The 27,782-nt window shown below is 41.6% G+C and overlaps 3 protein-coding genes and 1 non-coding gene across 7 annotated transcripts; all 4 read right to left on the bottom strand.

Annotated features, from left to right (window-relative positions):
- Positions 1-946: 946 nt before the first annotated feature.
- LOC101755640 (E3 UFM1-protein ligase 1 homolog) lies at positions 947-9,624 on the bottom strand. Of its 3 annotated transcripts, none has more exons than XM_004960245.3 (20): positions 9,284-9,623; positions 8,480-8,791; positions 7,821-8,087; positions 7,696-7,743; positions 7,329-7,394; positions 7,144-7,247; positions 6,649-6,742; positions 6,527-6,583; positions 5,967-6,408; positions 5,727-5,881; positions 5,381-5,446; positions 4,967-5,035; positions 4,625-4,714; positions 4,471-4,536; positions 3,568-3,614; positions 3,429-3,492; positions 2,683-2,760; positions 2,524-2,586; positions 1,652-1,744; positions 947-1,367 (listed from the first exon to the last, which is right to left on the bottom strand). In XM_004960245.3, the coding sequence occupies exons 1-20, from the start codon at positions 9,455-9,457 to the stop codon at positions 1,254-1,256; spliced, it is 2,469 nt and encodes an 822-aa protein (XP_004960302.1). In that variant the 5' UTR covers positions 9,458-9,623; the 3' UTR covers positions 947-1,253. The 3 variants fall into 3 exon arrangements, with proteins under 3 accessions (XP_004960302.1, XP_022680846.1, XP_004960303.1); XM_022825111.1 differs by lacking the exon at positions 9,284-9,623 and having other exon boundaries at positions 8,480-8,598; positions 8,675-8,791; XM_004960246.3 differs by lacking the exons at positions 947-1,367; positions 1,652-1,744; positions 2,524-2,586; ... (1 more) ...; positions 3,429-3,492; positions 3,568-3,614 and adding an exon at positions 4,233-4,381 and having other exon boundaries at positions 9,284-9,624.
- A 1,549-nt stretch (positions 9,625-11,173) lies between these two features.
- LOC101755231 (pre-rRNA-processing protein TSR1 homolog) lies at positions 11,174-20,027 on the bottom strand. The gene is made up of 21 exons (XM_004960244.3): positions 19,701-20,027; positions 19,531-19,616; positions 19,002-19,079; positions 18,763-18,894; positions 18,350-18,400; positions 18,112-18,252; positions 17,903-18,025; positions 17,726-17,803; positions 16,857-16,946; positions 16,663-16,782; positions 16,439-16,522; positions 16,092-16,190; positions 15,819-16,007; positions 14,514-14,589; positions 13,795-13,898; positions 13,408-13,664; positions 12,564-12,650; positions 12,261-12,488; positions 11,962-12,040; positions 11,816-11,879; positions 11,174-11,674 (listed from the first exon to the last, which is right to left on the bottom strand). Exons 1-21 carry the CDS (start codon positions 19,780-19,782, stop codon positions 11,565-11,567), a joined length of 2,358 nt encoding a protein of 785 aa, XP_004960301.1. The 5' UTR covers positions 19,783-20,027; the 3' UTR covers positions 11,174-11,564.
- A 2,081-nt stretch (positions 20,028-22,108) lies between these two features.
- LOC101754429 (nudix hydrolase 9) lies at positions 22,109-26,078 on the bottom strand. Of its 2 annotated transcripts, none has more exons than XM_004960242.2 (9): positions 25,864-26,078; positions 25,374-25,448; positions 25,230-25,286; positions 24,659-24,741; positions 24,438-24,496; positions 23,967-24,115; positions 23,129-23,266; positions 22,800-22,958; positions 22,109-22,714 (listed from the first exon to the last, which is right to left on the bottom strand). In XM_004960242.2, the coding sequence occupies exons 1-9, from the start codon at positions 25,945-25,947 to the stop codon at positions 22,610-22,612; spliced, it is 909 nt and encodes a 302-aa protein (XP_004960299.1). In that variant the 5' UTR covers positions 25,948-26,078; the 3' UTR covers positions 22,109-22,609. The 2 variants fall into 2 exon arrangements, with proteins under 2 accessions (XP_004960299.1, XP_004960300.1); XM_004960243.2 differs by having other exon boundaries at positions 22,800-22,869; positions 23,967-24,024.
- A 1,084-nt stretch (positions 26,079-27,162) lies between these two features.
- Positions 27,163-27,236, bottom strand: TRNAR-UCG. Its single transcript has one exon. It is a non-coding gene; the product is annotated as a tRNA-Arg (tRNA).
- Positions 27,237-27,782: the final 546 nt, after the last annotated feature.

Raw genomic sequence — 27,782 nt, 5'->3', positions numbered from 1 at the left:
AACACAAACTACTCTTCCCGTGAAAAGTGAAATGGGACTATCATTCTGAACATTATTAATGCAACGGTGTATCAACAAAATGAGAATTAAGAGCGCGTGGGGATGTTCTGAGCGTGGCGGCGTGCCCATTCACAGCCGACGGAGGAGGTGTCAGCCGTCCCGTCCTGCAGCTGCAGAGATTGGAGAGCCTCACCCCTCTCATGCGATCCTTTGTGCCCCTCCGCCCAAGCTGCTGCCCATGAAGCTCTGCCGTCGCAATGTCATATCTGTTCTTGCATAATGCCTGCTCATGCTCACCGGTGCCGCCGCGAGCTAGATTAGAAGCTCAGCGCGTCATCGTGCACGAACGCTATGCTCACTGCTCTGTTCTGGTCTTCTGGAACGCCGACAAGAGGAAGGAAACGTTGCAACGCCGACGATGCCACGCTGTAGACACTGACGCATGCTTGCAGCGTTCTGTTCTGCATTGTGTGCAGGGTGCACCAACCCGCACTTCTTGAACAACATTGGCTCAAAGTTTCAGGCGGTTTGTGTGTGCTACGAATTGTCATTTGCGGCTTGCGCGGGGGCAAAGAATTGCCCCTGATGCGAACGGCTTGGAAAGCAACATATATGAATCCATTTCGGTTATCAGAATATAATCATCAGCAATCTATGGCTATAAGTTTTCCAACAAATTATGCCTTTGCTCTTTTTTTAGGAAAATTTGTGCCTTTATGTAGTGCTCTTAGCAAAATTATGCCACTGAACCGCATGCTGTTTGTTCTTCAATTGCATAGGCTTTATGCAAGAACAGGTATAACACTGCTGTGTTTCAGGCTTTCAGCACAGCAGTATCAAGCTGAGCTGTAGAAAAGCTTTCTATTTGCCGGGACCAGGAGCCCAAAGGATCCCGGATTAAAAGGCCTGGAACAACCTCCGCTGCAAGGCCCGGAAGGGCAGGAAATTGATGAAATGGTTTTCTCAGCTTAAAATCCCGAACACTTCTGGATTCAGTAGTAAACTAGGCATCTCTTCTGCTACCAAATGTGATCTGAACTTCCACTATATATTCTTCATTACATGATAGGATAATTCTGTTGTCACTATAGAACCCCTGGAGTGCAGGAATGAATACGGTAGTACAAACAAGGATTCTTACAATCAGCGGGTCAGTTCTGCTTTTCTCTCTTCCAAACTGTGAAAATGCAAGAGACGAGTGCAAAGAAAGCTTTTAAGCTGAGGGTTGCTCTGTGTATGTACGCAGACATGGGTCAGCAAGCATGCGCCGTAGCTGTGCCGAGGACCAGGGATTTCAGTTCCGGCATCAGCCTTTCTTCAAGATCGTCCTTCTTCTCTCGCATTCGGTCTGATGTGCAATCTTCTTCCTACAGGACAAAGGCACGGTACAAGTTCATGCTTTTACTTCGTCCCCGTCCAAGAAGATTGTTAATTGTTCAAACATCATGCTCATGAACGATAAAGCATGCAGAATAACAGTAGTAGTCGGTAAATATATATGGATCCACCTCCGCGTAGGGTGATGGTGTTCATGAATACATGGGAACCCTAGCCTGCTAGGGGGCGCATTGTGTACGTGCGCATGGTCAAAATTCTTCCTCCAATGCAAAAGCATGAATATATAAGTTGGCAATTGTTTAAGTGGACTTACATCATCAGTGGCAGCAGCCTGTAGTGCTAGAAGTTTCACTGTAGTACTGTGATAATCAGCCAATACCTTGAAAGTTGAAGCTGGCAGCTTATCCTGCAAAATGGCAGAGTGGTACAATCAGGGACACAGATTATGTTTTCATCAAAATTTAATCTACACATGAGACATACAGCATCACATGAGAAGTTTGAGCATCCAGATTCTATAAATGTTTAAAAGCTCAACCAACTGAACACTAAAAACAAGAATCTAATATGCCGCAGGGTAATCAAGGTACTTGTAATGCTATTTCAATGGATTATGCACATTGGCGATGATTCCAAACTTAGACAATACAGACAAAAATTGAACTAAATAAGACCAGCTAGAAGAATTTTTGGGACCAGGCAGTTCCTGACAAACAAAGAGGGAATGCATGTTCACTGAGTCCAAGTATTTGATCCTCATTTACGAACTAAAAGGAGAAATACATGCAGACCTGCAGTCTTATGGATATCTACTGTGAGAACCAACCCTTCCTCTATGTGCTCTCGTGCAAAGACAGGAAGTAACCAATAGTTGTCTAGCTACTTCTAACAATCAGCAATTTTTGGCCTCATTTGTGATAACAAATCTAAGCTGAGTGCATAACACACAAATTTGTAGAAGCTACTTTTCCCAGGGAAAATAAAAAGTTGAGAAAGAAGTTTATCATTATGAGATGTGGGACAAAATTCTTCAGGAAGCCAAATGATAAATATTCAGAACAATGTGTCAAGCAAATGCATCATGAATCTACCATCTGCAGTTACTATTGCTAAAAAGATCGTATTATGCCACAACTGCATAAGTGTATCTAAAAGCCAAATGGAAGTCAGAGTACTTGTAACTACCTTCAGCAGTGTGATAACAGCACCAACAGCACGGCCTGGTGCCTGAAGTGCCTTATTATATGCCTACGAAATATTAAGATAGGATGCAACTCAGATCAATATAAGAATATAGAATAAGATTTGAGAAATAAAAGGAAGAAAAGGCATAATGAAACAAACCTGCAGAAAAAGTAAAGCAACGACTTTTGGAAGAAAGGAAACGGGATCATTCTCCGAAGAAACTTGAGCTGTCAAGTCCTGAGTTCATTGCATATACCACAGTTAATAAACAATTAGCACTTGAAATTTGGAATAAAAAATAATTAACATTCCAGGCAAATACCAAATTCTTTATTCAGTACACTGTATATGTTTTCACACATGCAATACCTTCAACAGTCTAAACTCTAAACATCATAGCTACCTATCTAACGATCTTTACAACATTCTTCTCCTGGAGATATTGACATGTGTTCTGGTACTTGTGCTTGCACTATTCTGAGCCGAATACATTTTTTTTTTGTGAATAGTTCTGAGCCCAATACATAAGAAGCAGTGTACGTTCAAGGGCCCCCAATATGTGGATCTCAACAAACTATTTTTGAGTCAGATACAGAAAATTTCAAACAAAGAAAAAGCACTACAGCAGAACAGTTTCCAAAACCCTACAAGAATGGTTCCAGCTATCCCAGAGCCAAACTTTCAAATTGAGCTTTTCATAATTTGAGTTTGGATTATATGCATATCTGATGAGTGATAATATGCACACTCCTCACGAATTGGCAGATCAAATGGGATGCATGTGGTTCAGGGCATGAGCTGCCTAAAATTTGGAAACCTGTTCTTGTATTTGATTGCAAGGAACCAACCGGTTCGTGCCAGTTCTATGAACGCTGTTGTGCAGTCCAGAAAGCCAAAAAACATACCTTGCGATAGGAATGCAGCATTGACCTCTCTAATCTTTTATCAAGCTTCTTAAATGTCAAGCCACTGCTAACAAAAAATGAATAAGCACATAGATAATTAAGAAAATACGGGTTACAGTAGCAAACATTAAGTGTTAACCTTTCCTCCAGTATATCTCTTAAGGCATCCATAAATGAATCAAATCTCTGCCACGAATTATACATAGAAGGTTAGAACGGAGCATAAATTCCAGCTGATATTTGGTGTTAAGCAGCTTCATTTATATACCAAGACAGCAAACTCATCTTTTATTGGTGTTAGACAATAAGAACTACACTGACATGTTTGAAAATGTGTAGATTTGATGATGCAATCATATATAGCAGTTTAGTTGTTAGGTATGCTAAATATCTCATAAGTATGATTTCATCAAACATAAACCATTGGACAACCTTTTGTTACATGATATACTAAGAACAAATTCAACACTTATGTTTGTGTATGGATACCTTTTCTGGATACAGGTTTCATATTCATTCTACCTGGTATTAGAAAATAGAATACGAGCAGTACGTATTAAAGGATATAAGCACAATACGAGCAACTACAGATTTGCTACTGTATTCTACGAAATTGGCATATGGCATCTTGAAAGTATGGCACTGAACCATATTCAGTGGTGGAGCTTATAGTTAATGCACAAACCTAGTATCCAGATCCAGTCAGCGTATAGAAGGTAAAACCTACTAGGCTAGTATTATTCTTAGGAAAATTTTAGCTTTTTTTTTTTTTTGGGGGGGGGGGGGGGGGGCGGCAGGAGACCCTGTTTCGCCTCGAGGTTCCACCACTGAAGAACTTCTGAAGAGATAACTTCATTGCTTCGATGATAGTTTCTCTTATGTTAATTGTCAAAAGCCTATGCACAACTGATAGGTGCTACCATGCAACTGCTAGCGTGTTACCAGAATTTTACCTGTTACACATTATGGAAGATGTCAAAGAAATACAAAATTCAGGACTTCAATAAATATGACAGATTGTAGTTCATAATTAAAGCTAAACCTTTCCCTCCAATGCTTCGATTAAAGCTTGAGCTTTCAATGACAATGCACCAGGAAGGTCCTTGGCCTGAATATTTTGCATTTACAACGGAGAGTAAGTCCATAGCTTAGACCAAATGAAGTACGTGATAGAATAAAAAATAGGTTAACTATACCAGAGAGGTTCGGTCAGCAGTGCTCAATTGAACGTGCTCTTCTTCACTATCCTCAACCTCCATTCCATTCTTCAATTTGCTGTCCTTAGCCTATTGATAGGTCAGTGCAAAGTATATGCAATAGTCAGAGAACTAACTCTAAAGAACCTCTGAATGATTCAAAGCTGAACTAGAAGCTACAAACTTCTCTAGTTCATCAAACAATAAAACACCATAGAGTAAAACAGCTAGAGCAGCATAAACTGTGGAAGCACAACCATAATACGGCAAAGAAACTATTCCCAAAAAAAAAAACAATTTTGCTGAAAAATATGTGTGCATGAGCAGGAGTATAAAGATTACCAATGTAATCAAAACTTTGTCAACTATTGGAATGCCCATGCTTCTTAGCAGATGCTTGTGTAGTATACCCTGCAACAAGGGGAAAAAACGATAACAAAAAGGAACATACGTAAATGCTCATAACTAATTGAGAAACAAGCAAACTTGTGAGAATGGAGAGAAGTTCGGGTGCACCCGGCCAGGTGCATCCGTCGGATGCACCATCAACGCTCCAGATGCACGAGATTTTTGGACGGCGGGTTGGATTCGTAAAAAACACGGGGGCTAAAATGTAAAACATGCATCACACAGTACATGCATCTGGAGCGTTGATAGTGCATCCTACGGATGCACCCGGCCAGGTGCACGGGAGCACCCCAAGGGCCGGGTGCACCCGAACTTCTCTCTGTGAGAATGATGCATATGGCAGCTTACAGAAGTAGCAGGGTCATCCTCAAATACATCCAAAGCTTTTTCATAGAGTTGCATATCCAGGACAGCCTGATCACAATAGACAAAGAATTCCACTATAAAAAACAGCAGAAGAAGAATATATGACAGTATCATCGAAATGGTCACGAGATTTAGCATTATAAAAGGGTACAGAAATGTAGAAAAACAGTTTGTAAATTAGAATAGAGCAGCACTGACATAAAATCGCGAGGCAATACATATATCTAAGAAGATCAACAATTCCAAGACAGCTACCTAGGAAACTTTTTTAAAAAAAGGGGCAGTACAAAAAGAAACCTATGTGTAAATGGATGCATAAGTTGGTTACCTCATCTATCTGCTTCTGCAGATTATCAAGCAAGTTCCGCCTCCTTTCAGCATTTCCTGACAGCATAGTGTTCCGTTTCTTCATCCATGAGTCAACAAGCATTGGCCTCAAGTGAGAAGATAACAATTTAAGCGGGGCATTTGAGTCGTCAGAGCCTAACATTCATTTAAACATTTAGAAATATTTTAGAATCACATCAACTCAATAGAAACTATTGTAAATATTGATCTAATTCCTGACCTCCCAACTCTTCTAACTCTGGAGCAACAGCCAAAACCTTTTGCTCTATTAATTCATCAGGAAATATGTTTGCACTCTCATCTTTCATTTTCTCTGGTGCTTTTTTACCACCGTGTTTTACATCGCCTGATGAACCAGCATCCTTGTTTTTCCTATGAGCTTTCTTGCCCTTAACAGGAATACTTTCTCCATTGTCATCATCCTTTTCAAGTGATCCACCTTTGGTAGACCCTGTCCCTTTCCCCCTTTTCTTCTTTGACCCTCTGTCTGATGAAACACCAGTACTGCTAGTGTCATTGTCACCAAGATCTTTTGTGTCCGAGTACTGACCAGATCCTGTCTTGTGCTCGCTACCCAGATTCATATTCACAGGCCTTCCTTGACCAAAACTGTGTCTAATGCCAAACGAGTCCATATCTTTCTCAAGTCGATCAAAAATACCCTGTTGTTCACAAAAGAAGGTACATTGCATTAATTCAGAAGCTGTAATGGTATAAAATACAAATAGCAGACAACTTCAAGGAAGGTTATCGCAAGGTCATGAAGCCTTGAGGACTCACCTTGATAAACACATTACTAAAGACACATGATTCTCCAAATACCACTGCTTTAGAAGACTGCAAAAGAAAGATGTTTGGTCATCATCAAAAACCTACAACTTGAACTACTTAAAGGTACCCACCTTGATAGCCTTCTGCAGAGATGGACAGATGGACAAAATTTTGGTTGCATCAGGGCCACTAATATATGATGGAAGGACTGAAAGAGAATCAATCCTGAAACCAAAAATGTACTTGGCATGGCAGCAAAACAGAGTAATTACAGTCAACTAGGAAAATGCTGCAAAAGAGATAATGATGCTACTCAAAATTGTAGATAGTGTCTTTTGAATCCCAGCTGTTTCAGTGAACATAAATTTGTTAATTACTGCAAAGTGAACTAAAGTTACTAGACAATCTGTTTCCACAACTCGTTATCACTTGATCATTTTACATCATTTCCTCCTCTACTATGATGTTACATCACAGCCTGTTTGTTAGTTAAACACCATGTGCATTGGGAGAGAATCAAAGAGAACAAAGTGGCTTATTTGTGTAATATGTGTCAAGTTAGGTGCTCATAGTAGATAGCAGTGAAAAAACACAATTAACTATTGAGAGATGAAATCTAACAGTACCAGTGTCCGTTCTCAATTGCATCACCAACAGCAGTATCGAGCATATCAACCACAGAAGGATGAACAAAAACAGCATCCAGTGCAATACCATCTGGATATCGGGCCTATAGAAAAATAATTAGATAAACAATATAGGCAAATAAAGATGACTTGGACAGGAAGCGCGTATTGGCAGGCTCAAGTACCTCCAAGTACTGTTTAGGCTGAGGAATTGCAAGTTTCTGAAGCACGTCATACCCAATGTAAGAGTTCTGTACACAAAAATGAACAAGTCATACAAAGGAGATGATGCATGACAATAATGCATAGTATGTGATAAAAATAAAGGTGGTTGTGTTAAATACTATACATGGAGATTTAAGTACTACTAACAAGATAAAATGTGCGCGCGCGCGCATTTAAATGCAAAAGCAATACACGTTTAGTTTAGGTCTTATCTAGGTCCATACACATTTTCTTCTGTAAAGTCTAATTGTGCCACTAGCTCAAAATACTCTGAATCTAACATATACTGAAATAAAGGGATAGAATGTAAGTTGCAAATATCTCAACCTGTGAGAAAAAAGCATCGACACTCTCCTTTTGAGCATGGGCAAAAACCTAAAGAGAAGCAAAACACAAGATGTTAAACACAGTTTAAGAGTTAAGAATATCAATTAAACAATTGCAGATCTTACAGCTGGTGTCCACTGCCCTCCTGCACGAATTGATCCCAGTACAGCACCTTCTTTTAGCAAACCATTGAAAATGGACTGGAAGAATGAACCTTCCACAGAAACTCCACTAGCACCATGCATCTCCTGAAGCTGTTGCTGTAAAGAGTTCCATACAGATGGCAAGTTTGTTGGAACTGTTATACCCCTTGCCGCACCACGGACCATGGCAGTAATTCGTGAGACATAAGCTGGAGTGTATAGCTGTCCACCTTCTAGCCTTCCTTTCACCTGGAAGGAGGGAAATAATAGTAGCATAACATATGCAAAAGTTCTCTTAAATGGCATATGTGTAAACTTTGAAAATGACATATTGCAACAGGGAGATTTAATTATCTTATAGTGTTAGAACATGGGGAAATCAATGAAATGTTCTGACCCTAAGCATCAGATTTGGGAAGACAAATGCCAATGACCTGTGATCTGAAGCACAGAATAGAAATAGACTAAATGCATGCAGTACTGCCTAAAAGTATCTAATGGTTCTTCTAAGAGCTGATCCATTTAAAGCAGCTAATTCATAGTTCTTGAAATGGCAGGTTGCATCGAGATTATTGAATTCAAAATACAGAACAGCGACAAATGAACTACTGCTACCAAAAAAAGACACATGAGAAGCTTACAATAGTTCCAAGCCGAGGCTCGAGGATACTGATGACGAGATCTGATCCAATATGCAGCTGAGCAGCAATCTCAGCCAAGGCAATCTGGCTGCGCTCCTGCAGCTTCTCATTTATCTCTTCTGTCACAGTGTCCCAGTAAGATTGTGACATGATCTCACCATTTATCAACATTAGAGTGGGATCATCTGAGACAACCTTCTGTGACTGCCTCTCGACGTGGTAAAGATCTACCCCCAGGGTATCTGACAGGTCAACTAAGGATGCACGGCCTTGCTTCTTGATCTCCATCTTAATTTCATGCTTCAAATGGTCCTGCCACACCATAGTTGACCACTCATCAGCTAAAAACAATGAATTGTCAATCAAGCAGGTGCTTTGAACTGAACTGAAAAAGATAAATATACAATAGCAGTTTCTAGATTAAATTCAACAAGGACTCTTAACCTGCTAGTAGAGACATCAAAATATGCTACTGGATAGGAATCTCTTATGCCTGCTAACCCCAGTGAAAATATGCTAGAGAATAAATCTTGCTCAGTTCCTTGTGAACGCTGAAACCAATCTACGGGTTTCCTCCATATATCACTCAATACCCAACTAAAAACACCTATTCCACCGGAACAAGTTCACATGGGCTTCACTACTTTGGAACTACTTTGCTACAAACCGCGAAAGTGGAGAGGAAACAGATCCTGCCTAGGCGCCATGTTCACATCCTTAACCCCCAAATCTCAGACTAGGTTATTTACTCCCCCCAAAATTAGAGGATAATGATGAGGCAGGCGAGGGCGGGAGAGGGCGTACGGATGTGATGTACTCCTTCCCGGAGGTGGTGTGGAGGAGGTCGAAATCGATGATGCCGCGCTCCTGCAGCTTCTGCACCAGCTCTACCACGTTCCGCTCGGACAGCCGTACGCTCGACCGCGCGCTCTGCGCCGCCTCCAGCTGCCGCTGCAGCTCCAAAAGCTCCGGGTCCATCTCCTTCCCCCTCTATCTGCGGCGAGTACTGATGTCGGCGCAGCCTCGCCGGAGACGCGGAGAAGACGACAGAGAACGAGCGAGCGAGACGGGACGGCGGGCGCCGATGCCGAAGAACGTCGAGAATCGAGATCGAACTGCGGGGCCGGGGGAGAAGAGTTGGATGGCAAGTGGTGGCCCTTTCGGAAGACGACGGCGGCATAGGATTCTGTTTTCGCATTCTTAGATTGAAAGCGGAGTTCCAGCTTTACGTGATCCTACGTAAACTAAACAGACAAAATAATAAGAGTAACGGCTCGATCCTAATTTACCAACGCGAGGTAAGATATAAAGCTCTACAGATTATTTTTTCTAATCATTTTCATCAATTCCAAATCCTTCGAAATTCAAATGGAGAACTAATAAGTGCTCTAGCGTTTTTGTTTCGTTCATCTATCTTTAACATTTAAAAATCAAATGTTGGTGATTATTTTCATGATTTTTCCCTCCATTTCGTCTTTAGTTTTTCATATCATCGGAAAAAATATGTCGTGTTTGTGTCTTGACTTCGTGATACTTCGCTGGAAGAAACAATGCAGTTAAGATAGCATAAATCACTCCTCGGTGAGCATGATCAAGGACATGTGAGATTGTGGGCGTGCAATGCACCCTGCGTAGGCAACATTGGGCCACTGGATTTGCATGCGTAGAAAAAGCGATGGACTTTTACATGCGAGCATGTTAAATTAATTGTTAGTCGAGAAAGATTAAGTCACATGAGAGCATATTTAACTATTTTTCCAGTATGTGTGTGGAGGGAGTATGTAATTTTATTAATTAGTGTTCCAATTTTGAATTCATGTCTTCTGCAAATCGTGTTAGAAAATTATGGATCTAAAATACTAGTTTACTCTAACACCATATCACTCTCTTTCGTGGTGCACTAATATTCTCTTTTATAGTGCAGTGTATTTGGGGTGGAAATATAGCGAATAAAAAAAATTCTCTCCTCCCCGCCATTACTCTCGATCCGGTTTTAGACAGTGGACCAAGTAAAAAAAGATAGTCAATTTTTATCTTATTTTTTTCTTTTTTTGATTTACATGTGAAAATATGCTCGCAAGCATCGCGGCATAGTAACTCTATACTTGCACGAAAAATAAAATGTTGGTATGTTATTTAATATGTGCTACATAAGAATTGCTGCGACACGCCTTTATTATTATTATTTTTCTTCATGTCGCTTTGCAATGAGTTGCGCGCGGTTTTCACTATTTAGAGCATTCTCTTTTGGCAATCAATCATTTGTTCACAGCATCCGGAGCCAACTTCTCTATTCTGAACAGCAGGACCCCTATGAGCTACTCCCTTCGTCCTGTCCTTATAGAAAATTTCAAACAATATACTAGTGGTGAGAAATATCTATGTTATCCCTCATAACTAATACTAGTTGTGATTGAAAATCTTGCAATCGTAAATAAATGCACGTATTGATCATTTGATTAGCTTAACACGCTTCTCCACACATTTTTTATTATTGATGTGAGTGTTGTTTTAATTAGATGGGATTTACTATGAGGTAAAAGGACACTCTTTATGAGACATTTTAGTCTAAAATGAAACTTTCTGCGGGATGGATGGAGTAAGCCTTTAGCTCTAGTACCTAATCTTTCCAGTGTTTAGCATTGTCTAGCAACTTGCTATTTGCAACACTGAACTGATAGAGCTGGGGACAAGTGAATAATAACACATTTGTATTCCACCAAAAGTGCACCCGTAATCTTCTTCCACGGATTTAGCTCTTAAATAAATGAAGACGACCAGCACGCATATACTAGTTCATCCACAATGGCCTGCATCGCCTTCACAAAACGAAAACAAAATACAAGTAATTATCCATATCCAGAGGTACTAATGACGACCAAAATTTCGCCTCGTGGCACAAACGTTACGGCTAACACCGAAACAACCAAAACATCTAAGTTACCCTGTAACAGCAACACGTTCCAGGAAGGTTGTTTCTTTCAATAATTCCATTCCATCTTGTTGGTAGGACTGTAGGAGCTGCTGCATCAACCGAAGTGCCACCAACCTCACATGCTGCCGAAACGTACAAGGGTAATCCATCTCACACATGGTACAGCTGTTCAGGCCACTTTGGGTATGCGCGTTTAAACAAGCTCATGCACACGGTATCATGCTGCTGTATGCTGCTGTTGAATATGCACTTCATAGCACCTGGTCAGTGAATCGTGAAAACAAAAGGTTAGCAAAACCATTCAAATAACAGGGATCTTTTAACACAACCTAACCTGTACTGTCAAAAGGAATTCAGCATGTAGTATGCTAGCTAGGATTATTATTAGTCAATGTACGTACCATGAGTGCCAACAGTCTCCTTGATCCGGCCACGGCGTCCATGTTTTGTCCACAACTCAACGGGCTGCAACCAAAATGACACCCTGGTTATTGACCCATTGAATTAGCCTCGCAGTATCATGGAACATGGACAAATATACACTTGCCTTGAACCATTTGACATCTTCAGGATTGTGGAACATGTACCGCACAATCGCTTTCAGTTTTGAGACTCTCTGTGGATACCTGCATAAATAACATGTCAAAACTATCTGACATCTAAACGTGAGCCTTTAGGTGAAGTTACTGCACACCGTAAATTGGAAGTCAGAAAAAGCATGAATTGAAAATAAAGCATTAATAGTGTACAAAGGTCAAAAACCAAACCCTTCCATAGAAACGAAAAAAATACAATGAATTTTGCAGCATTATTTAGCTTATAAAAATGGGATCCCACCAAGCTTACCCCGTCAAAACAATTTTCTTCAGTATGATTCGATCTGGATCCACACTTTTTAGTGAACCTACAGCAGCAATGGCAGGCTGCTCACCATCTCTGTTCTTCAAAACAATTAGAGGAAGTGGAGGGAAGCAAATCGGAGCATATACAGAGGCAACAGAAAACCGTCCATGATGTAGAAATCTCTCCATCTTATGTTTATTGCAGTTGATGTTGTCGGATGAAAACAATGGCCTGATATACCAAAGTACAATGAGATAACTTTCAAGGTGAAATAATTTCTACTAGTGAAATTGAAACTTCCATTACCTTGCTGTGAATTGCCGGAATCCAACATTGAAAATCAACGGCTCCTTAGATTTGATAGGAGCTTCATATGAGTCATGTTTCTTTATGCTGCAAAAAAAATGCTAAGATTAAGCAGAGTATTGCAGCAATATAGTACAGCAGACAAGGACACAAGTTGAAACCATTCAATCGTCTACATTTGCTTGTATTTAAGAAGCATATTAGCTTTGTTACACCTGCATTGTGTCAACATTCATTCCAAGCACACTGCCATAGAATAGGATCCAAAAGAAAACAGAGAATGAAAAATATCATCCTAAAAGACTTGCCCACAAACGGAGATTTCTAGTCACTCTTGGAAACACCAGTTGTAAGAGTAGCTTTAGAATCATGAGTTTTCTTCTGTTTAGTTCAGGGATTTATAGCATTTTACAATTCCACCCCTCCTGTTTCTATCAAAAAAAATTACCCACAAGTAACAAATATAATATAAACTCAAATGTGGAAATCATACAAAAATCCTATTGTTAGTTGTGAGTACAGTCACTGCCATGAGCTGCAATTTTTTGGACTGCCAATCTTTTGGTGATGGAATTAGGCGGCCATGCTTTTGCCAATTTTTGTTAAGAATTATCAATTGAGGGGATGAACCAGCGTGCCAGCCAGCAAAATTTTCTAAGCAAACCAAACAACACCCACATACAAGAGGCTACTTACACACCAAAAAGAAACACACACAACTAAGGGCAAATGAATTAAAGAATCATACATTATTCTGACATAAAAACCAAGCTACACATTGGAGATATGCCATACTGCCAGAAAATTGGAGCAAATGAAACTTTGTTTAGTACAGGATGATTACCTGAAGTGAAGAACTGACATTTTCGACTCATGTTGAAGAAGACCAGAAACCACCACAGGTATTCTTCTTGATGGATGACAAAGTTTGGAGGCAATATCAGTAGGAACGTTTGTCACATAGAGCCTTACATACGATCCCACAAGAGCACAATCCTTTGTTCCCCCATCTAGCTCGGCAATTTTTGCAAGGACATGCTTTTGAGTCCGTGTGAAGTTATCAAATGCAAATATTCTTGCATAATCAGGTGGCAATGATTCCTGCAGTCAACAGGATGGGGGGAGAAAACACCATGCCACATGAAATGAATAAATTCTCCAATAAAATAACAGTTATTAGTTATGGTTTTTTAAGATCCAAAGAAATTGGTAGCAGTTAAATAATAGACACCTTAGGATCCCAGGTTGACGTCCTAAATGACTTTAGTCCTCTGTATTTTGCAAACCGTTTTTTTGCTGGAACATCCAATGGCGTCTCCACCTCATCAGGAAATTCTGCAACATTATATGAGATATGAATGTAGTCCTTTGTCAATCACAAAACCAAAGGTAAAAATTGCTAAATTTACTTAAGCTAAATGTTCAAACTGATATTGATTTGGTCAGATCACTAGGAACTTTGCTTAGCTTCAAGCTTGACCAGCAAGGCCATATATCATTTCTCAAATAACACTTCTATTGAGACACTACATCAGCACGGGCCAGGTGAAAAAGAACACTGGTCTTCAATGTTGACTTTTAGGCAATACATTAATATTCCTGACTGATTTTTGGAATTGTCTTATGGCAGAAACACCAACACCTACTATAAAACTGGAAATTGATCGATGGGGATTGTTGATCAGGGTCCATTGCAACCCCTGATCGTCGGAACAACCACATTAGTTAAGGGATATATGTGCTTTATCTTTTTTATAAATATAACACTTGAAAATTTTGTCATTTATTGACAACGAAATTGTGTTCCATGCATAATTGGCCGTCATAATAAGCTGGAAACATGTCACAACCAGCCAATAGGAACTGGTCGGGAAACGAGTGTTAAGTCCTTCCATATATCATGCTCAAATAATGGCATGTTAACATTAAAAGGTCATAGCAAGCCCATACCTTCATCTTCAGTATTAGCTTCTTTGATTTTCTTAATCTCAGCTTCTATCTGTTCTTTAGTCAAATTTTCGTCATCCTGCAAATGCAGAATGATATCACTTTAAAATTTTGAGATGGCTTAATATGGCCATGCACACATAATTCAAAAAAGAAGAGGGTGGAAACTTCAGAATTTACTGAATAAAATAGAACAGGAGTAACAAGTTGAAAATTATAAGGAATAAGCTCAATTTACCCCCTGCAACTTTTTTCGTGAGTCCAATTTTACCCTCCAACTCAAACTCACCTCAATCAAGAAAAACCAAGGCAAGAAACATAGGGACCAAGGCACCAAGGCTGTGACCAAACAACAAAGTGGTTCTGAGACTACAACAGTAAGGCTAGGATCCGGCTCACTATTGCCAACCATTGAGAGCCACTCCATCAAATGTCACCACTGGCCACAATGCTCCCAACGCTGCAACAGTAGCTATCTGCCTGTTACATTATGTGCTTCGGGGTCTGACAGAACATTGGATCGATTTTGGGAGGAAATTGGGCAGTGGAGAGGAAGAAGGCCAAGCATTGAGGGTGTTGGTGTATGTACTTAGGTTTCTACCCTTCATTTTTTAATATAAAGATATGCAGCTCTCCTGCGTATTTGAGAACAAAAATGAAGGCCAGCAGCCTTAGACTGGACGATAAGAGCTGGTTAAAGTTTCCTATTCTAATTCCTTCTTGCCCCCTCAACAACTAGTAACTGAACCTAATACATTGGTTCGTCCAATCCTAAGAATCCATGCCTAGAAGATTCTCCAGCTTTCTAATCATTATCTAGCTGACATAATGGGCCTCTTTTGGGCCCATAAACATTGCAGCTACAAAATAGAAATAACATATTGTTATTGTGTGTGATAGATTAAGTCCTGATGGTAATTTAGAATAATTCGTTAGTAGTGCCTGTGTGCACTTTATCCTAGGGTGGTTCGTACCTACATGCACCTTATCACCAATTATGCTTTTAGCTATTTTCTATTTTAGCTACTTTGCTTAGCCACCAAACTACCTCTTGGTTGGTTGGCTACATATGTACCCAAACTGCCTTTGTGACAAGTGTGGTTAATGAGATCATTTGGGCCAACAGTGTGTGCCTAACATACTGCAACGAAATACAGACCACACAGGGGAATCATATTGGCCTGATCTTGCCAAAACAATCAAAGACTGATAAAGAACAGATGGATTCCAGTGAAGCCCTGAACTCCAATATTGCAAGCAAGTGCTTTAAAATGCATAAAACCATGAACTGAAGCCAAAGAAACTTACTGCCATCTCAGTATCCCCAACTGTTTCTGTATCAAACTTTTCCGTGAAGTGAGACACTGCATCTATATCCGAACCATCACTTCCTTCATCTGCATGACCTTGCTCATCGATGACCATTCCAGAACCAGCCTGGTTGTCATTATCGGAGTCATTATCTTCATCATCTGTATCATCAACAATCCAAGCAGCCTGGCAATAGCATTTTAGGATAATTTGTAAATGCAGTTAATATAATCAAATTGAGGTACTTAAAAGTTCAATAGAATTGCAAACCTGGTATTCTGAAGTGCCTCGGGGAAGCTTCCTCTTTACCAATTTTCTCTCTTTGTTGTTTATGTTGGCCTCTTTCATATCTTCTTCCGTTGGCCAAGTCTAATCAAATATAATATTATTACAAAATTACTTAAAAAGATCAACTAAACTTTTCACCTTTTGTCCTTATAAAAACATAAATATCTTAACACAAAATATGAATTGGTGATCACATAGTTAAAATGCTATGTAGGAAAGACGTAGTTCATGAAAATCTACAAACAAGAGAACATTTACACAGATGCTACTTATAAACAAATACTTGTAAAAGTTACGACTCATGGAGCAGGACTGGAAAAAATGCTCACCTGCTCCCCAGCAAGAGGATCTGGTACATTTTCAACAAGTAAGGGTTCCTGATTCGAAGGGTCTGAAACAAAGGTGTTAACAATCTGAAAGAAAACAAGGTATTGGGAGGTTAAAAAAACAAACTATGACACTGCAAAAAGATACCTTAATATGTGAAAAGTGCCTAGCATAATGACATTAGCACTATTCAGTTTTTAAAGCTTTGAAGTTCTATATAACAAACCTGAATTCCATCATCTTCTGTTTCCATAACATCAGAGCTTTTCCGCTCACAAAGAGGACATGGATCCTTGAGGACATCAATTTGGCCTAACTGAAAATCACCAGCACCTGAAACATGGACCTTTTGGATGGAAAACATATTAGAAAAGGAAGTGGACAAAAGAGCTAAGAAAAAATTAAAACTAGACCACTTACAAGCTGGTTCACTGAAAGATTATGGGCCCGTAAATACCCAGACACAAGAAGTGTGCACAATCCCGTATTGTCATCAGGTTTTATGCAGATCTGAAGCAGAAATCATGTGTCGTTACCAATGATAGTTAAATGGAAAGTGCAATGTATAAGGAAACATTGCAAGAGCTGGAGCTGCTATATGGAACAATTAAAAATAAACTGGCACAAGATCACTTGAGAAGCTTTGATGCAAAATGTACCAATACTAAGCCCAATCCAGATCCAATGCCTGATAGCATGTGGCAACATGCTTTAATAAATCCTTGCACCATGGTTCACAAGGCGGTAAAACGAGCTGTGGCGACCACGGTATGCCTCACCGTCTGGGTGCCCAAGGCATGAAGTGACCCACGCCTTGCACACATATTCAACAAACAAGGAAAATGCAGCCCCTCCACTCCAATCGACTGCAGCAGCCTCATGGGCCCTCCCAACAATCGGATAAGGCAGGCAACAGTGGCCAACACCCCAAGCGAACAACAGTGGAATAAAGCAGGAGAGGGCAGGAGAGGGCAGCAACAGAAACAAGCTGGCAATAGCATGTGCGTAAAGCAACGGGGTGGCAGCATGCCGTAAGGAGATCCCAGTCCACCTCATTGCCTAGGCAACACCTTAAAAACCATGTCTTGCACCATACAGTGGAGGCAAATAGAACTACTTAACACCGTAGACATAGCAGTACGACCCATTATTATATAAAAAAAGTATAGCACAGAACTTTCAATGCTGGAAAATCAATTTATTTCTTCTGGCAAATTTCATATTTGGACAATATTAATTAGCAACTGTTCTAGAAAAGCGACACAGTGAAGCATGGCAAGTAAGAAAACCTGCTCAGACATAACATATGGTCTCTGGTTTCTCCAATGTGGTGATGAAAGATGCTGCTCCTTGAAAAGCCACATGAACTGGACAATTTTAAGAATACATTAACAAAACAGAAAATTCAAAAGAACATAAAGATAACCAAAGGTTCTAATAAATTAAATATTCAAAAGAATACTAACCTTATGCAGATCATCCTTTGTGTCTGCTAAGTAAAACTTGCAGTCCTCAGGCAGCTCTGCAGAAAGGAAAGAAGTTGCTGCTTTCTTCAATTCTTGCCTACTTCTATTGTCCGCTGGAAGATCCTGATTATGTTAGAGAACTAAACAGGTAAGTCACCAGAAAATCGTAACAGGATCTCTTAATGAGAAATGCTATGGCTGGAACTTACTCGAATGAAAACAGCTGTACTAGGTAAGCCCATGGCCCGAAATACCGATAGGCATTGCGACCCAAACTCATCAATTGGACTGCTCGAATCACTACTGTACAATGAATTTGCTGGTAGAACGAACGCCAACAAATCAGCAACCTATGTAGGACAGGTACATTTGCAGGTTCCAGATTAGGGCTAAAAAATTACAATAGAGCGTAAATTGCCACAAATTGAGCTTTGTTGAAAGGCGTACCTTTGCAAGTTCCATGCATGAGGTAAGATCACCATATGGCGCTTGCAGTACCTTCACAAATATTGTGAATATGAAACAATGCCATAAGTGAAATTGACAATTTGTGAATAAAACAATGGTATCTGTGAAACTGACTATCCAGATTAAAAAATGGAAACAAATAAATTAACAAAACATGATGGTTAAGAAGTCAAGAAAGAATAGAACCTGAGATAGAGAGCAATGTCTAATCCAGTTATAAACATGAACAGAAAAGGGTACAACCATACAATAACAGTCATACTGTATAAGAGTATTGTGATGGATACGTACACTACACGCATTATGATACCAAAGGATCTCAAAACTAAACTCATTTTGAACTAACTGTGGTGGCAATCAAAATATCATAACCATATTCATTTTGAACTTACTGTGGTTCGAAGCTTATAAGTAGGAGAAGCAACAGTAGAGGATCTCAGTTTCCCATCATCTCCTTCTGCAAATGTCAAAAGGTCTTTGGCAAGTGATCCAACATCTGTTGATGAAGATAATCCAACAAGAACCTGAAATAATCACCAATTATAACTTAAAAAAAATCAAAACTAGTCTGACCACAAGAAACAGCAAGAGTGACAAAATGGAATCTCAGAGAATATCCTAGAACACTAACAATGACGCGTGGTGCGCCTGAAGATCCTACAGATGACCGTTTCTCCTTCAGCAAAGCAGCACGTTTTTTATCACGGATCTGCACACACACAGAAAAATGTTTCAGACAGCAGGATAAAAATTACAAGCAAAGATAGGGAAACTGTGCTATAGGTTGCATTCATGGCACAAAACAGTTGCTTTGAGAAAAGGATAAGGAAGACATTTCTGCATCCAGATGCGAGGACAAAGCTGAGACATTTTAACATGTGTCACCATGTAAACAATACTGAGCACCTTTTATTAACACTAGTAAGTTACTGAAAAAATAGAGACAAGCAAACTTCAAACTTGACCTCGATTTGCAAACTAACAAACAGCATTTTTTTCTGGCCAGTGTTCTTTTCATATGTATTTTTGTTGTATTTCTGTCCTTTCGATCAGCACAATTAGAACTAAAAGCAATCTCCCAAACTACAAAATTGGCCAGCTGTATATACAACAACTAAAAAGGAAAAAACAAGGGGCACGGTGTTGAACTGAAAACCGACCGCCTTGCTCTGTTGGATGCGCGCGGCGCGGGCACCCTTGACGGCGGCGCGGTGGCTGCTCTCTGGCTTCCCGCTCCTGACCTTATCTGACGAAGCAGATGCAAACAGTGAGACGAGGAGCCCCAGAAAGTGGCGGAAGGGATGGACGCGGAGGAGGGTGGAGACTGTACCGATCTTGTGCGCGTGGCGGGACGCCTTGGACGCGAAACGGGTCTTGTGAGCCTTGTTTACCTGCGCGCGGCCCCCGCCCATCTCGGCGGCGGCGGCGGCGGTGGGACTGCGTGGGTCAGCTCGGGGCCGTTGGTGAGCTGGTGGAGCTCGGGGGCGTCGGCGGAGGAGCGGAGCTTGGGGAGCGCCGGGGTCGTCAGCACCGCGGGGTGGTCGGCGGCCTGGGGAAGTGGGTAGGAAGGGAGCGGCGGCGTGATGAGCGAGCGCGGGGGCTTTGGGGTTTCGGCCGGCGGCGGGAGAGGGAGGGAGGGAGGAAGACCCGTGGGTTTAGGGCTTCGTCCCGGCAAAACAAATGTTTGGTGGGAACAGCTGCTTGTGGCCGTCAGATCCTTATTCGACGTCCCAGAATCGGGTAGGCGTCTAATTCCAACCTCGGGATCTGAACTTTTCTCATCCTGCGTGTGAACGTCCGGTTTTCCGAATGCGTCACAAAAAAATTGTTTTAGCACCGCCATAACTCTACTCTGTCTATTCCAGTAATCTTGGTTTGTAACTAAAGGACTCCTTTGAGGAGAGCCATGATTTCTATATTGTGGTTCAATATTCGGCTTTTGAATTGCGGTTAACAATCCGTTGTTTGTTTTTAAAAACTTGTTAACAACCATTGTAAATGTTTGATTTTATGTTTTAAGTTCTAAGTAAGTTGTTGTCAGTTTGAGCAGGATTGACTCTAGATTGCATGGTCAAATTGTGAACCAAATTCTTATATTGTCCTAAACATGAACAAGTTCGATTAAGATGTCAAATTGACTATGCACACGTTATCTTTGAACCGCTTTAACTATCGTCACGTCATAACTGAACAATATGTATATCCTTTGTTTGTTCTTGTGCTCCTTTAAGCTGTGGTTTAGCATCCTTTCAAGAATAAGAATCCAACCAGCTAGCGAAAAATAAAATCACAAACTTATTACGATTCACCATGGAAACACACAAGTCGTGACAGTAGAATGGTACTTTAAAGAAAGAATTCTCTATATAGCACTGAAAAAAAAACTTAATTCTCTATATGACACTGAAAAATTTTGTCTTCCCTAATTGGCACCCACATTTTTCTTTGTTCCTTTTTTGGCACTTCTGTTACTTTTGCTGTTAAGTCTAACTTGAAAAGACATTTTTGCCTCTCATCTTATCTAGTGAAATATGGTGAATTCTAATGGCTCAAATATGGTGAATTTTCCTTGTTTAATACTTTTTTAGTACACTGACAGGTTGTTCTGACTTTTCAGCATCGCTCATACTAGTAGTAGTCACGGTGTGTTGTCATGACCGGTTCCACAATACGTTATCTTTACAATTTTTATTCCCCCAATTGCCGTGCATCAAGGAATGAAGAATCACATTGGTTGCTTCGATCCGATGCGTCGGGCGGCTGCGAAACGACCCCCTTGCCTCAGCTCACTTAGGCTCAGGCTGGTGCCGGCAGCCACAGGGGCACAGGGCCTCCGACGTGCGGCGCGCCGTTCGAAGATTCGTGGGGAGAGGCGGGCGTGATGGCCATCGACCGATTCGAGAGGTACGTAGGCAGATCCCATGATGATTGCCCCCGAATGGAAGAATAACGGTATCACTAGAGAACCCTGCATCGCTGGACATGTTGCTCCTTATGCCTGCCGCTCCTCATGCCGGTGGGAGGCCCTCTTCAAGCTTGCGTTGTCCGCAGCCCTGGGCGCAGGGAAAACGAGAGAGGGGAAGGAATGGCCGAGAGAGGAGAGAAAGAGAGGGGTTGGGACGGACGGGGGTGAGCTGAGTTAGGGGATTAGGCAACTGCATTGGTGTTGTCTAATAGCCAGTCCTATGCATTGACACGTGATCTTGAGACGACTCAACACACAACATGTACAATGGGTTGTTTGATAAAGTCATATAATTCCTTAATTTGTGCATATGAAAAAAATATATTATGAGTTGCATGGTAACAACAACTCGTGCAATGGTTGTTAAGTTATCTCGTAGTCCTAAAATTTAGCTCACGAGGCGGTTGTCTCGCAAAACAACGACCTCTTTCTCTCTCCTCGCTCTCTCTCCTCCACATCATCAAAAATCCTACGTGGCACTGCATGAGATGACCTATGAGACTGCGTAGCAATTTACTTGGCCGAGCAGGCAACTAAGTCAGGTTTTAGGTTAGGGGTATTTTGGTCCACCAAAGATCTCCAGCAGTATTTTAACGGAATTGGCTACCGGGTCTAACCGAAGTGTCAAGGGATCAAAGAAAAATTTGGATGCCAATTAGGGAAGACAAAATTTTTCAGTGCCATATAGGTACAAAGTTTTTTTCTAGTGCTATATAGGGAATTCTCTCTACTTTAAATTACCCTATTTCAATTGATTTTTGCTGAAGGATCTCTTTTTCACACATGAAGTCCTTGCATATGATCTTTCTTTGTCTGAAAATAACACAAGCTTCAGAGTCTGTTCCTTTACATCAGGGACAGGCCGTTGCATAGAATGACATTGTATACGCTCCAGGCATCGGCGATGACCGCGGATCAGGACCTAAAAGATCATTACAATCTATGAGTTGTCTCTCCATGCTAAGTTAGCATGGTAAGGCTGCTCTTAGGTGCCTCAGCGAGATAGCAGGAGATTTTATTTCTGTTACAGACTTCAGAGGAAATTTAAGCTTCCTGCTTGTATTTCTTTCATAGCTTCTGCTATGGTACAGCAAGACCAACGCCGACAAAGATGGAAACGGCGGCACATCTTCTCTAGAGAACAGCAATGTGATCCGTGTGAATATGCGGTGCTCTGCACCGTGTGTTATGCCAGCTGTGAATATCTCCACACTTATTTTCTGATGTAATAATGCAATCAGAATAATTCAGTCTGCAAAAGAAAGACTGTTTACTCAGCACCTACACAAACTCTTGGCATCATTCCTCATCAATTCATAAAGAGCAAAACCACCATTGTGGCAGCCAGGCATTCGCTGGCCCATTCCTCGCAGCTCTTCCTGTAATTCAAAAACAACTCCAGTGATTAGAAAGCAGCCAAAAGCAAGCTAAGCATCAGAGAGCTGCTAGCGCAGTTAAACTCACCACTGAGACTGCATATAGTTTAGTGGATTCATAGCCATCCTGAGCTTTAGAATAAAGTTCATTGACGCCCCTGGAATCAATGTCACATTTTGTAAAAAAGAATGCAGTTGGTCTAACATTCATTTCTCGACAAGAAACTCCAATGAAGACAGGATCTGTCTACAAATTAAAACACTGATTGTTAATGAACATACCATGAAAATCCTGAACTGCTTGTATGGCTATTAGAAACAACTAAACAACATACTTTGTATAATTGTATTGGGTCCTGTTCATGTATGCAAACCACTATACTACACAAATGACATGCACTGTAAATCTCTACTTACCAGGGAAGCAGCAGGAACTCCAGTTTCCTCAACCACTTCACGGATGATTCCTTCAAACATTTCTTGTGAAACTTGTTCACTGAGAGTAGTCGAGTTTTCTTCATCAGTTTGATGACCCACGATGCCAATTTCTTGTGGCTGGTGTAAGCAAAATGAAGTTCAGAAATATGAAACATTTTAATGATTTGACACTCAATCCATAATTTTTTTCAGGCTGTAAACAAAATACTGTTGACTTTAGAAACTACGTTTAGATTATTGTCTCAGATGAAATTTTTCCTAGTGCGCCCTCTCTAGCCCTCTTTGTTTTCTCTTGACTTTTCTAAATGAAATGAAAATCCGGTGTGTGCAGCCCCTCATAACTCAAAAAAGAAAAGAAGCTTTTTCCAAGTTCTAAATTTGATCCCTACTCATAAAATCGCTTCATAGTCAGCACGCTGACTGCAGAAAAAGGAAACATTGTTAATCCATAAATAAGGCAGAGTAATGCCTCACTTATACATTCTAATTAAATTTCAATTACTATCTCCATATTTTTTTTAAGTCCCTAATAATGAGGTATAGGCTCCACCTCGAAAAGTCACTCCAAATCAGCATGCTACCTAAAATCAAATGTCAGCATGTTCACTGGCAGAACGAACCACCAAATCAGGCTGTGCTACAGCCCACAGTAGTATTGTCATTGTCTTCATAATTTCAAAGCATAAGAGGAACTACACCTAGAGCTATATCTGTACATTGGTTCTTCAAGCAAATCTAAGCTGCACATTAAATATCTAAACAAATCTTGGCTTTCATCGACCGCACTTAATATTGCCAAGGAATCTTAAAAATTTACCTCCGAGTGTCCTCCAGGGAAAACGTAGTATCCTGGAAACTCCCCCACATTGTGGCTCCTTTGCAATACAATAATCTTTTGATCAGATGTTTCAACAATCGCACCATTTCCCAGTGGATTTGACATGTGTTGGCAACGTACAGGATCATCTAACCCAATCAAATTGAAAGATGAATTGCTTTGATCGAGACTGACACCATGGTGTATGAGCACGCAAAGTACTAAGGCAAACTATCTAATGATGTTCATCCTTATACTGGACTTATGTGCTATAGTCAGAGAAAACATATCTATAAATGGAAGGTGAAACAGAGGGACATGAATACTTATCAAGGATTTACATTTCTGAAAGATGAAGCAATGGAAGAAATAGATAGATACTAGGTACTAGGTAGTAAAGTCACGAAACTAGAAGACTTCAAAGTTTAAGATGCGCCAACTTTGATTAAGTTGTCTAAGATTACAAATTACCTTCAGATGGGACCAAGAATTTCTCCCACAACGGATTGAGATTTGTTCCCACAAATGTCCTGTTTTGTGCAAGTAAACACAGTTGTTAAATAGAGGCATTACATTGAAATACCACAAAGAAAGATATAGGGGGAGAGACATAAGTTGAAGAAATATAGGCTGACAGAATTTTATATTTTTTAAAAATATCTGTCGGAATGATTACAAATGATCAAACCAACCTATAGTCTGTGAGACCCAAATGAAGTGAGACATGGTAATCCTGCTTTGAGTCATCTTTGTAGTGCACAGCATTTCCTCCGTACTGAAATTTGTGATCATGATCAAAGCTTGTATAATCATATTCTCATACTCAAAATGTGTACATGAACTTATGCAAAAAGAAAGAAATACTAACACAAGCTTGGACAAGTGTGACTACTTAATATATATTGTTTGGCAGTTCCGTAAAGATAATAAAAGTGAAGATGCAAGTGCGTTTTGGATGAAAAATGATGCCTGGAACTGACTAGGAATTTCCTCCAGGGTTCAGTAAAACGGATAGCAAACCCTATATTTTAACAAAGCCTGGAACAGCTACATGGATCATGCTGTGTCCAGTCTAATGAATACATTATCCTACAAGCCATGTTTGTATAGAGCATGCACCAGATCACTTAACATGGAAGAAAATTTCAGTTATTTGGTTTACTACAATGTGCTTACTAAATGGCAGCATCTCCAAGAGTCCAAGTATCAGTGGAGCAGACAAAAAAAAAAACGAGATAGAGACATAGAGCTACAGGTACACACCCGAAACTTTGTACCATTGTATAGAGATGGGTTCCGCTGAAGCCTTTGGTTCCATATCTGAAAGATCAACAGATGTGAAGAATGACCATGGATGCATCAGGCAGACATACGATTGAGAGAAGGCATATAGATAGACCCCATTACCTCACATATAGATTCCTCCAAGCCTGCATCCGGATGGGGAATCCTGTCGAATGACTGACCAAACTTAACCGAAACCTTCAGTTCACAACATGAGCTCCATCAGAATGGTGTTTTATTGTTAGCAACCAGACACTCATGGTAATCTCACAGCGACAGAACTACACACAGTCATGGCAATTGCAGCACACATCCAAACAATCTCGACGGAGGTTCATGGCAATTACAGCACACATCCAAACATTTGAGAGTTTAGTTCATGACTTTACTGTTCAGATTGTTATAGCTGTGAAATACATCATTTGGGATTTGGGGAAATGGAATGCGCAGACGAGCACGAGACAGGCACGATCCATCAACCAAAAGCCGGGCCTGCCGCCACGGCCGTCCGATGGGGAAACGGAGGCGCGATGTCACACCATCAGACGTATCATGCAATCGGGAGGGAGAGGGGGAGGAGACGCATGGGGGGCGAGACAGAGAGGGTACGTACACGGGAGCGGGGGAGGCCGGCGGGGCAGGAGAGGAGGAGCTTGAACGCCGTCCCCGGATCCGCGGCGGCGGAGGTGGCGGCCATACGGCAGCCGAGGGCGGTGGCGGGGCGATGGAGATGGTGGAGACGCGCGGCCTGTGGCAGGTTCGTCAAGAGCGGCGGGCGCCGGCAGTTTCAGGAAGGAGACGGAACGGATGCTCTGCGGCCAGGGAAAGCAAAAGAGCAACGCGAGTATTTGACCGTCCGATTGAAAATCCATCGCATTGTATTTCAGGAGAGGGAATTTGCACATTAAAAAGTTCATAAAAATGAAATTTGTGCCGTTGGCATTTGCATGTGCATTTTTCTGATGCGAGTAATTTGCAAAATGTGCATGAGATACTGAAATAGGCCCATTTTGTACAAGGTTTTGCAGATTTGTGAGTGAGCTGCTGAATACTCCAGTTGACGTTTGCATCAATAAGTTTGAAAATCTGCAGATTGGCAAGCGCAGTTTTCCGCATATGAAGTACGTACACGGTACACTGTGCACAGATCGGCAATTTTCAGCATCGACAGACTGACACGATGAGCTTAGCTTTTCATTCATAGTAGGGAACTTCCGAACTTGGGGTTGCTTGAGAGAGAGGATTGTCTTGAGGAATGAGGAGTCCGGCGAGCACGCCGATGACGGAGAACACGGCGACGATGGTCTTGAGTCTTGACGTTCCTGTACAGGAACCTTTGCACGGCGATCCACAGCCACCTCTCCTACCTGTACTCCTGGAGGCGCTCGAAGACCTGCTACTAGCGGACTAGCGGTGGCCGACGCGCAGGTGGGGTACGAGCGCCTTTTGAAGAACCCGAGCGTGCCCTCGTCGGAGAGCGCGCCGCCGCCGCCGCACTTTGCGCGTCCTCCCGCCGGTTCGCCAGGAGCGCCACGACGGACACGTAGGAGCTGGCGGGCTGACGGCCAAGTTGTCAGCGCGCGTGGCGCCCAGGTTGTGGAGCCAGTGAGGCCGTTCAGGACCACCGTACCGGCGCCGGCGAGAGCTCGCTGAAGAGGCCGAGTGGCCGGCGGCGTTTCGACGTGGCCATGTCCCCGAATATCCTGGTCTTGCTGGCGCCGAGCTTCCCACCTCCGCCACCTCCACCATGGTGCTGGGCAGGGAAGAGAGGCTCGGGACGACGTGCCTGCCTTTGCCCTTTGGCAGCTCCGGTTGCTCAGGCCTCAGGGTGCTCACTCCTCGGGGAAGCAGCCGAAAAGGAAAAATAAGAAGAGACGAAAAGGAAAAGTTGAAAAAATAAAAACCGAAACAGCGACCACAGTGGGAGTCGAACCCACGACCTTCTGATCCGAAGTCAGACGCGCTAATCCACTGCGCTATGCGGTCACCACATGTCAGGCGAATCTTCAACAGATTATTTAAAGTAGTTCATCCCAAATACCACCAGCTCAGCACCCTGTCCATCCGAAATACCACCACCCTCGATCGATCACTCTCGATGTTTCGAACCCCAGATCCCATGGAAACTTCTCACCAAATTGCCGCAGCTCGGCAAAAAATCTGTTATGTGCTATCTCTTTTGGGTTGTCGGTTTAGATTTTGAAAAAAATCGGAGGCTTCTCGGAGAGGAAGAAGTGAAGAACGAGAGACGCCCGGTGTTGGATCTGGTAAGTAGGCTAATAAATTTCAGAGTAGATGACACAAAAAGAAACTAACATTGGGCACTTATTATTCATGATCCTTCCTGAAAGTTACATGGCATTCAACGGCGGCGGTAAGTCGTTAGAGCTACCATTGCTAGGTCCGGATGGTGGTATGATCTTCGGTTGAAAGGTCTTTGTCCCAATCAGGTCTTGCTCCGTTGACATAGGCGGTGAGTCATCGGAGCTGTCGCTGCTGGGTATGGAGGGTGGTATGATCTTCAGTGGCAAG

This window comes from Setaria italica, chromosome III (assembly GCF_000263155.2).
Source record: "Setaria italica strain Yugu1 chromosome III, Setaria_italica_v2.0, whole genome shotgun sequence".
Classification (NCBI taxonomy): Eukaryota; Viridiplantae; Streptophyta; class Magnoliopsida; order Poales; family Poaceae; genus Setaria; species Setaria italica.
The sequence above is the reverse complement of the archived record's forward strand: the minus strand, read 5'-3'. Positions and strand labels throughout refer to the sequence as shown.